A 14,642-nucleotide genomic window follows, 5' to 3' on the forward strand; every position below is an offset into this window, starting at 1 on the left:
GTACATCATCATTGGTGATAAAATGTTGTCTTAATATTTTTGCCAGTTTCTTGAATGTTGTAGCAATTCATCAATCAATTTTATGCTTGAGATCAAATAAAATTCTTGTAGCCAACTATTGCTACAACATTCTTGAAGGTCGTTTTGTACATAAAATTCTTGAATGGGCATCTCAAGGAGGAGGTGTATGTAGCTCAGCCACCAGGTTTTGAGTTGCCTGGGGATTCATAGAATAAAGTGTGCAGGTTAAAGAAGGCATTGTACGGGATGAAATAGGCCCCACAAGCATGGTATCAAAGGATAGATAATTTTTTCCTAAATTGTGGTTTTTGAGAAGTGCTTCTGATGCTAACCTCTATGTAATGAAGCAAGATGGAAAACAATTTGTTATAGTCTTGTATGTGGATGATCTTATCATCACAGGTGACCATGAGAAGATGATCTAGCAAACATGCTAGCTATTGAGCTCTGAATTTGAAATGATAGATTTGGGGCTCCTGCACTATTGTTTGGGGATTGAGATCTGGCAAGAGCCGGGTAAAATCTTCATCTCTCAATAAAAGTATGCTCGAGAGATTCTGAAGGCATTCAGCATGACTAAGTGCAAGCATGTGGTCACACCCATGGAGGTGAATGTAAGGCTTTCTATTGGTCGACATCAAGAAGTACAGAAGGATGGTGGGAAGTCTAATTTTTCTTTGCAATACCAGACCTGACATCAGTTTTGCAGTTGGTGTCTTAAGCAGGCTCTCAAATCATCCCCGAGAGAACCATTGGAACGCAGGCATGCGAGTTCTTAAGTACCTCAAAGGAACTCTTGACTATGGCATCACTTATAGATCGGGAGATTCCTTGAATGGCTACTGCAACTCGAATTGGGCAGGTGGCGTTAACTCCAAAAATTCCGTTTTTGGATATTGCTTCTTACTTGGATCTGGGATTTTTTCTTGGGTAAGCAAGAAGGAACTCACAGTGCCCTCTCTTCTACAGAAGTAGAGTACAAGGTAGTTTGTTTCCCTGCATGCGAGGCAGTTTGGCTTTGAAAGATCTTGGTAGACACAGGAATTCCACTGAGAGATCCTACATCACTAAGGTGCGACAACCAAAGTTGCATGTCCATCTCTAAGAACACTATGTTTCATGCTAGCACAAAGCACATCGAGATTTAGTACCACTATGTACGGGAGCTTATCCAAGATGAGATTGTTGATCTGGAGTACTGTTGCACTAAGAAGAATTGTGTTGACATCTTCACCAAAGCTCTAGGGAAGGAACATCTTATTCAGCAGCTTGGCATTGGGCCAAGAACCTAGTTCACCTTCGACATTGAGAGGGGATGTTGGTATATGTGCAATTCCCACCTCTCATATGTAACCACCAATGTTCCATAGTGCCCTTTTGTAAGGCCCCCATTATGAGGATCCAATATATGTAAGCAGAGAAGCCATGGTGTGAGTACTGGACATTGGTAGGATCCTAGTTTTGACACTAGATGAGGTCTCATGGTGAGTGTTTGATGGTTAGGAGATGGTAGAAGGAACAACATACTCCTCGGGGGTGGGGCATGTGTGTGTGAATTTGCTTACGCGCACCTGGTCGATGGTCAGTGGTCAATGGTCTTTGGCCAGTGGCAAAATTCAAGCAAACATGTGCCACCGTCCTCACACTTAGTCATGCAATGTGCTAAGTCAATATGCATGTGCCACCGCCAACCCACCAGTGTGGTGGAATCAGTCTACTACGAAGGGCTATATAAGGAGACCACTTCTCAAGCCTCAACCTCGAATGCCAATACCCCTACCTGAAGTCCTTCTCCATCCAGAGTCTGTCTAGATCACCATCAAAGCTCTACTGGAGAGCGCACCGATGGACCATCAGTTGTATCTTATTTGGTGATATGAATTTTTTATTCTCCTCTATTGTGTCTATTGTTTGGTTATTGTACTATCGTTGTTGTCAAACGATCTCTCTACTGCGTTGTATTTCTATAACTACGTCTTCCAAGTTGTTCCATTAGATCCTACTCACATGCATTGAATAATATCTATGTCTTTCAATTAGCGTAGCTCTCAAGATAGTTCTATCAAGGGAACCATCTTGAAGCTACTCTCAAATTGAGGTATAGAATCTTGTATTGGTACAGCTCTTGAGATATATCCATCAACAGAACCATCCTTGAAGCTAGTATCATGAGTTGCAAGATCTTGATTTGTTGTAGCTTTTGGGATAGGGTGGTGGAACCATCCTTGAAGCTAGTGTCATTGAGATGCGGGATCTTGAATTTGTTGGAATGTGCACAGTCATGAGTGCATGAAGGTGCAAGAAAAGAGGGATAAATGGAACCTCACCTTAGATTGACATGTGGAAAATATGCAAGGGATTACTCCCACATATGAAGTGGGTAGTCCAATGTCAAGATATATAATTCTTGGATGGAGGATATCTCAAATACCCTATGCTTGTGAAACAAGGCTTTTGGCCATGCTGTTATGTCACCCCATGCTATTTCTAGCTATCTGTGCTTTGATCTTCCACATGTTGTGGCTATTGCATGCTTGTTTTCCAAGTATAGAGGATCCTCCCACACTGCTTGTGAAGCAATTTGGTTCAGACGGCTTCTTCTAGAGATTGACATCCTTATTGAGACCCTATCGTGATCTAAATCTATAGGATTGGATATATTCTAGTCTTACAAAGGTATAATATGAGAAACATCCAACAGGCAAAGAATTGAGTGTTTCACATTAGAGCTAAAGTGCATTACCACTTAATTTGTGAGAAAGTCCTCAATAACGAGATCGGCCTATTTCATTCTTTGAAAAAAAAGCAGCTCATAGATATCTTTACCATGCAAACCTCCCTCAACAAGTTCGCACACCATCAGCTTGGTCTTCGTTCACTGCAACTTAAAAGGGGAAGTGATGGATAAGTTTTACAAGAGCAATCGCTATAAAAGCTTTTGTTGTAAAGTCAATGCAACCATCACCTACTAGATGGATCTATTCAGCTTTTGCATTTTCAATCTTGGATGCTATCATAAGCACAAAGTGGAATTGCAAAAGCATATCTTGTACATATACCCTCTGCACATGTAGTATGATTTAAGAGATGGTATTAAGAATAGTGTAAATTGCACTATTTTATAGAGGACTATAAGGGCATAGGGATGACTAGAGTCCCTAACCCTAACCTTAAGGGATGATGTATATATGTTTCATATATTCCAGAATACCTTTAGTGTATAGTTAACATATCCTATGCACTCCTCTCTCCCATACTTCCACCAATAATAGGCCACTACCGGCAATACTATTATGTACTTTAATAGTTTTTTCCCCCAATTATTAATGTCATGATGCTCCTCACACCTGTCGGGAAAAAAAATGATGACACATTAATGCAAACATAAAAATGCTAATGAAATTCTTAGTTCTTTGGACTTTAGGGTGATGTGAATCATGAGGGCTACACCAATTCCGTTGATATTTCAACATGTGGCATAAATTGGTGGATCCATGTGTTAAGGGTGCCCCAACCCCTAGCCGCCTAGCCACTCCTAAAAGCCTCATCAGTAAAGTGAGTCAAGGGTATTTCAAGTATCCTCCATCCAAGGCTTATGTGCCTTGACATTGGGCTACCCACATCATATGTGGGATTAAGACCTTGCACATTTCTAACATTCCATTCCAAGGTGAGATTCCATGTAGCCCTCTCCCTTATTGTACCTTCATGCACTGATGATTGCGCACATTCCAATAGCCCCCTTCAATCATGACTCGGTCGGCTTCTAACTACCATTGATTTCTTATCATCATGTGCTCAATCCGTGGGATCCAATTTGTCAATCATCTTCATGATGCATGGATCTTGCCTTGGACGTGGTCCATTCTCAGAGGCATATGGATTTCAGGTCCTTTCAAAGCTTTGACGTTGTGTAAATTTCCTTGTTGCATGTTGATTAATTACCACGATTATTGCCGAGCTTGAAGTAGTGACAATTTTGCCAATCCCTGACTAGTGACACATTTTCTTGCACAGGTCAAGGGGATTCTTCGGTAACTCAAAGAAAAATTTGTGCAGCTTCAATGGCTCTTGATTCAAGGCCATAAATATCTGCATGGCTCATGACTCATCTCATCTCCTTGGGTTCTTGTAGGTCAACCTATCTCATGAATCCAATTCAGGACTACTACCATCTAGAATGGATTATGGCTCTTGATTCAGGGCCATAAATATCTACATGGCTCATGACTCATTTCCATGGGTTCTTGCAGGTCAACCTATCTCATGAATCCAATTCAAGACACCTACCATCTAGAATGGTTCTAGGAATCCAATGCAAGACTACTACCATCTAGAATGGATTCTAGGAATCCTATTTGATGGAGGCTCAATGGATGCATTGTCCATTCAAACCCTATCTAATGTAGATCGCATCAAATCGATGATGTGGTTCGAAATACATTCGAAGCTTGCTTGTTAAACACGCCGAATTAATCACGTGGCATCTGTTAACAATTGCCCACTTCAATGCTCCTTATTTGTGTTCACACTAAAGAAGGAATTAACCGTTTGTACTTTGGCTTCGGCTTTGCTCGAAAGACCAAATACGAATTATCAATTGGCTCTTCATCCTCTTAGCTTGTGAAATTCTCTTCTTTATGTGACTTCCATGCATTGATTGAACTCATGGCAGGCCTATTGCTTGATGGTGTCCTCTTGGTTGGTCCCATGTTTTAATGCCCTGAGTCTAGATCCTTGAAATCCTTCCTATGCGTAAGATGATCATCATAGTCTTTCAACAATTTTGCTATAAGTTTGTTAATGCATGGCCTCAGATTCAGCACACAAGTTATACCCAATTGTACAAATTTAGATCACGATAGGGTCTCAATAAAGGATCTTAACCTCTAAAAGAAGCCGTTTAAACCAAATTGCTTCACAAGCAGTGTGGGCGGATCCTCCATACTCTACTTTGATGGAAAACAAGGCCACTCTTAGTTGCACAGGGGTTGCTTCTTGCTTTGCCATGACAAAGCAAGGAGGACCAACTAAAGCAATATCCACTATAGTAGCTCTAAACTCCCAAAATTTTGACCTCCAAGTGATTGCCTGAGTTCTCTCTGTGACCTAGTCCTAGACTAGATTCTTTAGTGCTTGATTGTGTGCAAGACTCTCCCCATCTATAACAACTGCTGTGCGAAGCTACATGCAAAACGAGATCCCTTTCATGCTGACCTTGAAGCAGTGACGATTATGCCAATCCTTGACTAGTGACACATTTTCTTGCACAAGTCAAGGAGATTCTTCGGCAACTCACATGAAAATTTGTGCACCTTCAATGGCTCTTGATTCAAGGCCATAAATTATGCACGGCTCATGACTCATCTCCATGGGTTCTTGCAAGTCAACCTATCTTTTGAATCCAATTCAAGACTACTACCTTCCAAAATAGGAATCCTATGCAAACTAATTGATGGAGGATCATTGTCATTCAAACACTATCTATTGTAGATCACATCAAATCGATGATGCGACATTCATTCGAAGCTTGCTTGTTAAACACGCCGAATTAATCACGTGGAATCTATTAACAATTGTACCCATTTCAATGTTCCTTATTTGTGTTCACTCTAAAGCAAGAATTACCCGTTTGTACTTCGGCTTCAGATTTGCTCGAAAGACTAAATATTGCCTCTACATCCTCTTAGCATGTGAAATTCTCTCCTTTAGGTGATTTCAATGCATTGATTGAACTCATGGCAAGCCTATTGGTTGATGGTGTCCACTTGGTTGGTCCCATGGTTCACTGTGACGTTATCAATCCCTTAGTTTGAGCCAAGATTACTTAAAGGCCCTGAGTCTAGATCCACATCATGGTCTTTCAACAATTTTGCTATGAGATTGTTAATACATGGCCTCAAATTCAACATGCAAATTTTGTAGCCAACCTGCAACGCAACACTTCTCAAGCATGTTGGCCAATCAAAGGTTTAGATCATTGGCACCCCTTTTCAATTAGCCAACTCACCCTCAAGTTGCATTAGCTTTTTGTTTTGGTGAATGCACCATTGGTGGTACTTATCCACCTTTCTTCTAACTTCAAGAAATTCTCAAGCCGCCCACAACTCCCTCTTGTGGTTTGTTCAAATCCTTGTTCCAAATCTACACTCGGGTTATGTGATCATCTAGTCCAACCTTAGGTTTCTTACGTATCCAATTATTTTTTGAAGGTTTTAAGCAAGGCTTTTTTAGAAGAAGTAAAACTTCCTTGTTAAAACCAGTTACCACAAATGGGGGTAATTGGAAGGTCCATGTCCTCACCACTCTTACTCATTACTCTCCAACAATACAAAGACTTTTGCCACGAATCTTTGGGCCGTTTATACCTCATGGCCGTTAACCCACAAGGTATTCGTATGGCTTTTGTCCTCTATGTCAACAAATGCTTGAGCCCAAAATAACAGCTTGGCACTGCCACTTTCCATCACACTGTCTCCAAACCATGCTTGGTGCCATAGCAACAACATTATTTGAGGGACGAGTAGAAGAGTCGGGCAATGACAGTTGGGGATTGGTAGGTAAGCATTTAACTATGAGTTCTTCCTCCTAGTTTATTGTTATTTACAGAGGAGTATGTTGCTGCTTCAACGCCCTAGTCATCCAAGATTGGCTAGATCTCAATGAGATTCATTGTTACAAGGCTATCATGATCCAAAAGGCAATTTTCCCCACATGCATGCATCTTGAGACAATCTCCAGATGAATGATTTTCATTCTCTCGTGTTGATAGGCTAGGTTACGTGGTTTGAAGTTGCTATTTTTGGCTTACTCAAGTAATTGGTTTCCCTAAGATCCTCGAGTTGCAAATTACCATTTAGTAGTGTCCATTCCATCCTAATTTCATAATTCTTAAGACAAGTTGTACCACTGCCAACACTCTTCTACATACTTCCTCAATATGCCCATCATGCTAGGATATTCATTGCCTTTGTAATTCTTGTTGCTATCAAAAGCAACTAAGGTTTGTCGCCAACATGAGGTAGCTAGCCCCATTAAGATTAACCACCTCGCCCTCTTTGAGGTCGAGTCTAGCTACCTCTTAGGCTTGGCACAGGAAAATTTTAGGAATACAATTGCCTCCAAACTAAATGTAAATGGAGCAAGAGATGTAGCTATCTTGTATGCAAATCAAGCCCAACAACTTCCAAGTATAACTTAAAATCCTATTGACATGCACGATCTTGGTCAATATGGCTTTGAGATCCCATGAGTAGACTCCTCTTAGCCACTACATCTCACATAGTCATGCATCACCATAAATTCTTGGGTAGGCACATAAAAGACCACATTATTCAAAGTGACGTGAGGTTCACACCCGAATTCGCAAATGATATCCTTGAAAAGGGACCAAGCCGATTCGAAAGAAAGATTCAATATTAGTTAACCAAATAAGTCAAAATCCATGGCAAAAACAGCTCATTTTGGGTTGGCAATTTCAAGTCGAAATGAAGACCACACCTGCTCTTCAAAGCTTTGGTCCTGCATGGGGAGTATGGGTCAATGCCGAAGGTTGGTATGTGGATGGCCATCGTTGGGAAGGTGTTGGATGTACACAGGCCTTTCCTATAGCTTCCTTTTCAATCGAGGGAAATATCAAGCCTTCTAATACTCCTTATTCTATTCAAGTTTGGATCGCCCAACTAGAATGGCCATATAAAGCCAAATCCCCAACATTGGACTAGAGTGGCTTGTATTTACTTACTAGAGCTTTTCATGAAGCCTTATTAAATAGGTTCCTAAGGAAAGCCAAACAAACTCATATTTCAACAAAGAGCTCCCACATTTCCCAAGCCAGCTTAAATCCAAATGTGTCGTTTCTTAGGGTAATATGATTAAATGCATTCTTTAATTTTTTTATGGATAGGCCTAAAGTAGTTCGTTGTCCCCATAACAAGATTATAGGGTTTAAAGCTTACTAATTGATCACAATTAGTTGCTGAAGGTCAACCACGGTTTCTACACAAGCAAGGATAAACATCTTCATATACCATAGAGACTAGTGAAATATGTGACTACTATGATGCCTCCATAAAAAAGGCCTTGGGACCAAAACTAGACCAACAACATGCAAGCATGTGCACTCTCACACACAAGTGCCACCAAGCAAGCAAGCCCATAGACAAGGCCTCGGGACAAAAAGTGGACATGTTGCAAATTAGATCAAAAGAGCTCACCAATTTCAAATTCCCCTCAAGCACCTTCAACAAGTCACAAAGTAGCAAAGCTCATTGCAAGACCAAAAAGTATTTGGAAAAAAAGACAATTCAGTTGATTTGACAATTATGTAGGGATATATTTGTTACCACGTGAGCATCCAATCCAAACGCATTGAAAGACAAAGCAACCTGATATAACTCAAATAAAATCTAATAAACTGTATGCAGAAAAACAGGTGAGAGAGAGAGGGGGGAGAGAGAGAGAGAGAGAGAGAGAGAGAGAGAGAGAGAGAGAGAGAGAGAGAGAGAGAGGTTTTTGAAAAGGTTTCCAAAGATAATGGTGAAGACAAAAGAGCCCCTAGTAACCAGAACAATCTTATACTCTTGTTTCAGCCACCTGAATTCAGTGCATAAAGCGTAAACAAAGGAAATTGCACAAACTCTAAAGCAGCAGAATTAGATTCATCTAGAAACATTTCATAATTTGAGACTTGTGACAATACATTCCATCTATGGTGCACATGGGAAAAGGTCCATACATGAAAGCATTCCAACCAACCTCTGCTCCCAAGGATGTAAGCCTTCCCAAAAGAGCTGGGACTGTGCACAAAATCTGTAAACGCTGGGAGGATTAGGACAAACAAAGCATCTACAAAAATTTAGTGAGACAAAGGCACTAACACAATTTTCATGCACCTGTTGCTTTTGATGATCCGTTTTGAAATCGATCACAAAGCTCTTAGTTTCAGCATTTGAAAGCTTCAAGAATAAGCATAATATACATGAATAATTCAGGATTCCTGGTAACAAGGCTTGAAACATGGGTAAGCGAGCACTAAAGATGGACTTGACTCCTCCCCCAAGGTAGTCCCGACTTCCCCCTCGAATTTTTTTTACTGAGCTTTTGCTATGTATTAGCGCTCTTCCACACTACAAATCTCAACAGAAAACTCTCATGCATGTATTATAAAATTACTTTGCATGTATTATAAAATTACTTTGAACCCAAATAGGAAAGGATAGATACCCAAGGGGAGCAGAGTGGAGGCAGATTTGAGATGAACTTCTACAAAATCAAAAGGTAAGGGGGCACATAAAGCCAGTCATCCGTGTGCAGAAGAAAGGCTGGATGTGGAGATGAATGGCAGGTCTAGAGGATGTAGTAGTATGATGCTTGAAAACAGTGGCTGCCCTCCATATACATAAAGCCTAATGCAAGGCAATTCTAAACCCACTAAATTCCAAAGGGGATTCAGTAAGAGGGAGAGAGATGAGAATCGACGTAAGAGAAAGACCTAGGGAAGTGGAGGAGGAATTCAAAAAATTTGACAACCAGTTGTAAGTTTAACTGCAATTAACCAAGTGCTCAGCCACCGCGACTACCTACTTCTGGCCAGTAACCAAGTGCGCAATTAGGACGACTGCCAGCTCCAGCCAGATACTTTTGGACTGCTTTTTTAGCACTTAGCACATCATGTCCCAGACACTGCTATTTGGTCCACCTAACACTGTCTATATGTAGATATACATGTGTGTGTGCGTGTGTGTGTGTACACACACACACACATATATATACATATATGTAGATCTATATATACACATATGTACATGTATATACATACATATATATATATATACACACACGTGTATATATATATATATACATACATATGTATATATGTACATATATATATATATATATATATATGTACATATATATATATATATGTACATATATATATATATATATATATATTTAGTGCTTGCCTTCTTGAGTCTTTGTAGAAGAGCTCGTGTTGGTAGGTCGATGTAGTTTGTAGACTAGGATGCTAGCTTGTAAGATGAACAAAGGTTCTCTGAATGTACAGAATATCTCAAGATCTTGAACAAGATCACTTGCTGCCATCACATATATTCAGAAATAATAGTTCGTCTGGACCCACAATGGGCTATAGTAACTCTAGCTTAAAGATTAGGGTCTCAAGGCCAAAGTTACAGTTCCAGGCATTCGACCCTGGATTTGTAACTGGACTGTAAATACTAACTTGAATACAAAAGGTCTACATTGAAATATGAATGAGTACACCCATAAACTTCATAAAAACCAATCATTATGTTACATGTGGGGTGTTTTTACTAGTAAATGGCTCGTAAATTTTCTGATTCATTAAAACTCAGTATTTTTTTTAAAACCAGAAAAGCCTCGTAGGCTTCAGGCAGAGGTAGAGGTGTATCTTACAAAGTGAGGATTAATGGATTAGGAGTGCAGATAAACATGTATTCACCACAGTAACACAAGGTTACCTGTGTAGCAGCTGCCACATACATCCACCCCAAAAGGAATGATATAATCAACTCAGCACCTAGAATGGACGCTCGCTGCTGATGCCAAAGATTGTGCTGCATGATGAATCTCACCCCGGTTAACAGCAGCCATCAGCCAAACATGAAGCATCAAAATCAAAGTTTCCACAACAGGATCAGGTACTTGGGTACCAGCCAGGCAAGGATCTATGAAAACCTGGTATACTTAGCAGCATGCTTTGATACCGTCTGCCATTGGCTTTCCTTATAATGACAATATGCCACAGGCACTATCTCTGACTAGAGCTATCTTGAAACTTTCCCAGACAAAGGTATAAGAATTTGGCATCCACACCCACGGGTTCAGAAAACTGCTTCTTCACGATCATCTTAAGGGCCCCCATACAAAGTTCCCAGCGATGAAGAAGGTTAAGTCAGAAATAAGTCAGAAGGCCATCAAAGATATGCAATTGCTACATATAATCGTAGCATGCCTTTCAAGGACAGATAAGGTACAATAATGTCACTGCAAAAATAGAGAGGGTCTTATAAGATATACACGTATGAAGTAAGCAAGGCAAATAGAACAACAACAAGGTAAGTAGAACAAAGGAAACGGGAAAGAAGGGACTAGCACTACATCAAACAGACAGATGACACCGAATAGGCGTGTCACCTCGGAACACCAATCCTATCTATCTTTAGAGGTGCTGGTTGGCGCATGCTTTGTTGACATCCTTTTTAATTTAAGCAATTGAGCCAGATCCATCGTCAAAACTCGTCCCAGAAAAAGCAAAACGAGAAAGTGAGCTAACATCAACAAAGTTGCGAACAATAAATTCATCAACAACCTCCTAAGTTGCCACATACGACAATTTATCTCACAGACGAGCCAAAATCTAAAGTTTAGTTTTTGAGCTTACGACAATCATCAAGGTCACAAGCCATAACGAGGGGAACGGTTCATATTAGATTCCGACCGACTTCAACAACTGCTCCCGATTGCAGATGAAGGGCATTCTATTACGTGTGCGCTTCGAGGGAAGGTAAATTGGCCAGCAAGTACGTGTCTGAACACACCTTCTAACATCTAGTAAAATCAAAACGCAAAGTGCATATATTGACCCCCCAAAGATCACCCATAAGGTTACAACCACAAATTCCATATGCATAACAGGTACAAGCAACGGTCCCAAATCTTGAAAGAACCCTGTAACGAGTTTTAGCACCGCTCCATAGAACTCCAAAAACCACATACTCCTCTATTAGCCGATGGACAAGGGTCGCCCACAATCTACCTGGCACGGGAGACTGACAGCTACAGAAGAAGCTTCCTAAAACTTGGAAAAGAGCACATCATCCACAAACAAACCAGTACACAGAGCTCAAACTTAAGTCAACATTTTTGAAGGAGATAGAGGAGACAACAAGCACTACATCAAACAGACAGATGACACCGAATAAGCTTGTCACCTCGGAACACTATGGATTGTTCAAGCAACCTTTGGGATCTTTGAACTCCTAAGAACGGAATTGAATTTAGTTCCTACTCTACCCAAGAAGTCACACATGCATCCAAGAAGAACATAAGAGATGACGGCATGCTGGAGACCTCGCAGGTCCGTTTTGCTTAGCAAAAGACTCGATGAAATCTGTGCTACGCATCACTATCGTCGTCATCGCTCAAGTCTCCAAAAGCGTACTGTACAGGCTGACTAGCCCGTCTGCGAGTCCTGTTTGGTATGATGTTGGACGCATCAACCTCGTCGTTAGAATCTTCGGAAAGATCTCCGCCATCGTCTTCGTCTGAAAGCCCTTCGTCGCTACTAGCAGCGTGCTTCTTCTTCCCCTTGTCTTTCTCTTTCACGACAGACTTACCTTTGACGAGCTCTTTCCCTTTCCCGTACCCTGCTGAAGGCTTCACTGTCGATCCCTTCGCTTCAACCTTGGCAGGTGTCTTCCCTTTCAGCGCTTTCGAAACATTCTTGGAGGATTTCTTGACCGTTTCCACCCCTGAATCATCTTCGTAGTCCCCTTCCGACTCCGACGAATAGCCATCTAAGTCCTCCTCATCAGAACCCTCGCTTTCGTACTTTTCAACTCGTTTCTTCTTCTTGGGGCTCTCTTTCTCCTTCTTCTTGACGGCGAAAGAGGAAGCTTTCAGCTTGGGCTTCTCCGCAACACTCTTGGAAGGGGGCTTGGAAGGAAAAGAAGGAGCCTTGGGCTTTTTGGAGCGATCGAAGCTCTGCGACTCAGCTTTACGTTTAGCGACGAGGGCCTCGAGCATTTTTTTACGGTCATCTGCCATAGCTAAAAGGGGGGGAAACTGAGAGGGGAGAGGAAGGTCAACGGGAAGAGGGGGGGGGCAGGGAAGGAATGAAGCAGCAGAAGCAGAAGGACGGGAGGGGGGGAAACGTGGACGCCATAGCGAAGGACTAGAAGAAGAAGAAGAAGGGGGCAAGAAAAAAAGCCTTTGCTTCTTTTTGATTTGTATTTGGAGTCCGTGTCACCAGCTCACAAAGACACACCTTCAATTACAAGGATTTGCCTCCTAGCCCTAATAAACACACCTCTAGAGGCCGACCTTTCACGCGAAGGTTTGACCTTGGGGCCAGCAGTGGCACCAGGGCGCCTCACGGATAAATGGGTTATTTTCTTGCAAGATTGCCACCTGTGTGCTGTTCTCACGCCACAACCTCACATGGCACTCTGAGCCAATTGTGGCAGAATGAATCCAATGAATTTCCTTGGATCCACAGGGCCTCCTGGGTGAGACCTGCATAGAGAAATGATCATACCTACGTCCTCCTGAGGTGAACGTGCAGTCTCAACTCTCACCCTGCCCTCCATTCAAACGTCTTCTGTCTCTGTCTCTGTGTTAATTCTCTACGCTTGCTCTTCTACCTCTATCTCCATTCTACGCGCGGGAACAACAAAGGCAGGTGGCTGTTGTGCAACCCACCGCCACCGGTGGCGCTGAGGAGGAGCAAGGGTGTCGCATTCACCCCTACGTGGAAACAACTCCAAATTGCAATGTGTAGCCAATCTTCACTCCTTGGCCTGATTGCAATGTGTAGCCACCAATCTTCACTCCTTGCTCCCCACCGTACTTTGCAGAATTTGCCCTCCCGCCACCTCCCTCATTAGGTGGCCCAACTGGCACTGCATCTATCACCCGTGGAAACAAGCCCTAAGAGGGCATTGCCAATGAAGAGGTTTTCATCGACCAAATTTCTAGGTTTGCCAAACAAAAGGCATCGAGTTGGAAAAGTTGCCCGCTAAAGTCGCAAAATCTGTTGATGTTAAGCAGGCAAATAGGGGACGAGGAACTTTAGGAGCAATTCAACGAATGCAAAGCTAATGTGAGATGATGGAACTATTTGGGCAGAGATGGAAGTACCGTAGAGCCACTACCAAACTCACAAAAGCAAAACTACGTTCTATTCCACCATTGCCAACCAAAATTTCAGCTCTGAAAGCTCCCTACCAACACGTGGGAATGCACTCTAACACAACAGAGCTCGAACATCCACATGATGGAATCGAACTCCACACTCGCTCATGTGTTTGTGTACACGTGCGCATGCATTTGTGCCTGCATGTGTGTTCACGCACCCGTGTGTGTGTGTGCGCGCATGCGTGTGCATGTGCGCATAAGTACGATAGTTATGTATATGTATATATTAAAACATAACTTATAAATCATTATAGTAAATCATTATATTGATATATATAATGGTTTACTATAATGACTTTAATGAATTAAATCATTTTACATATATACACACATTGTAAATCAATAAATTAAAACTTAATTATAGAGAGAGGTAGGAAAGAGAAAAAGGGTTCTAAAGAGCAGGAGGTAAGAGACCTAATAGATTAGTTAGCAAACTCTTGTCTTAGTTTTAAATTTATAGGAAATGGAAACGTGCGATGCTGTCTATGCTGTCAACAAACCAGTGTCTCTAGAGGCCATGGACACTTATGACCCAACAAGGAAGGCCTTCAAAGCAAAGGGAAGGTAGGTGTCAATCCATAAAGTTGAAGTCACCTCAACTTTTAGGCTATCAATGCAAGACGACTAATCTCTAAAGCCCTCAATACATGAGTGCGACTCTT

General features: G+C 41.6%; 1 protein-coding gene across 1 annotated transcript; it reads right to left on the minus strand.

The window, feature by feature from the left end:
• Positions 1-11,908: 11,908 nt before the first annotated feature.
• LOC147902386 (uncharacterized) lies at positions 11,909-12,950 on the minus strand. Its single transcript, XM_087373800.1, has one exon. The coding sequence runs from the start codon at positions 12,829-12,831 to the stop codon at positions 12,181-12,183; it is 651 nt and encodes a 216-aa protein (XP_087229926.1). The 5' UTR covers positions 12,832-12,950; the 3' UTR covers positions 11,909-12,180.
• Between the last annotated feature and the right edge of the window lie 1,692 nt (positions 12,951-14,642).

This window comes from Dipteris shenzhenensis, chromosome 4 (assembly GCF_047967505.1).
Source record: "Dipteris shenzhenensis isolate YYH24624 ecotype China chromosome 4, Dip_SZ_1.0, whole genome shotgun sequence".
NCBI lineage: Eukaryota > Viridiplantae > Streptophyta > Polypodiopsida > Gleicheniales > Dipteridaceae > Dipteris > Dipteris shenzhenensis.

Excerpts from the sequence above, each read along its gene's own strand:
- LOC147902386 (XM_087373800.1), bottom strand. The coding sequence starts at position 12,831 with ATGGCAGATGACCGTAAAAAAATGCTCGAGGCCCTCGTCGCTAAACGT.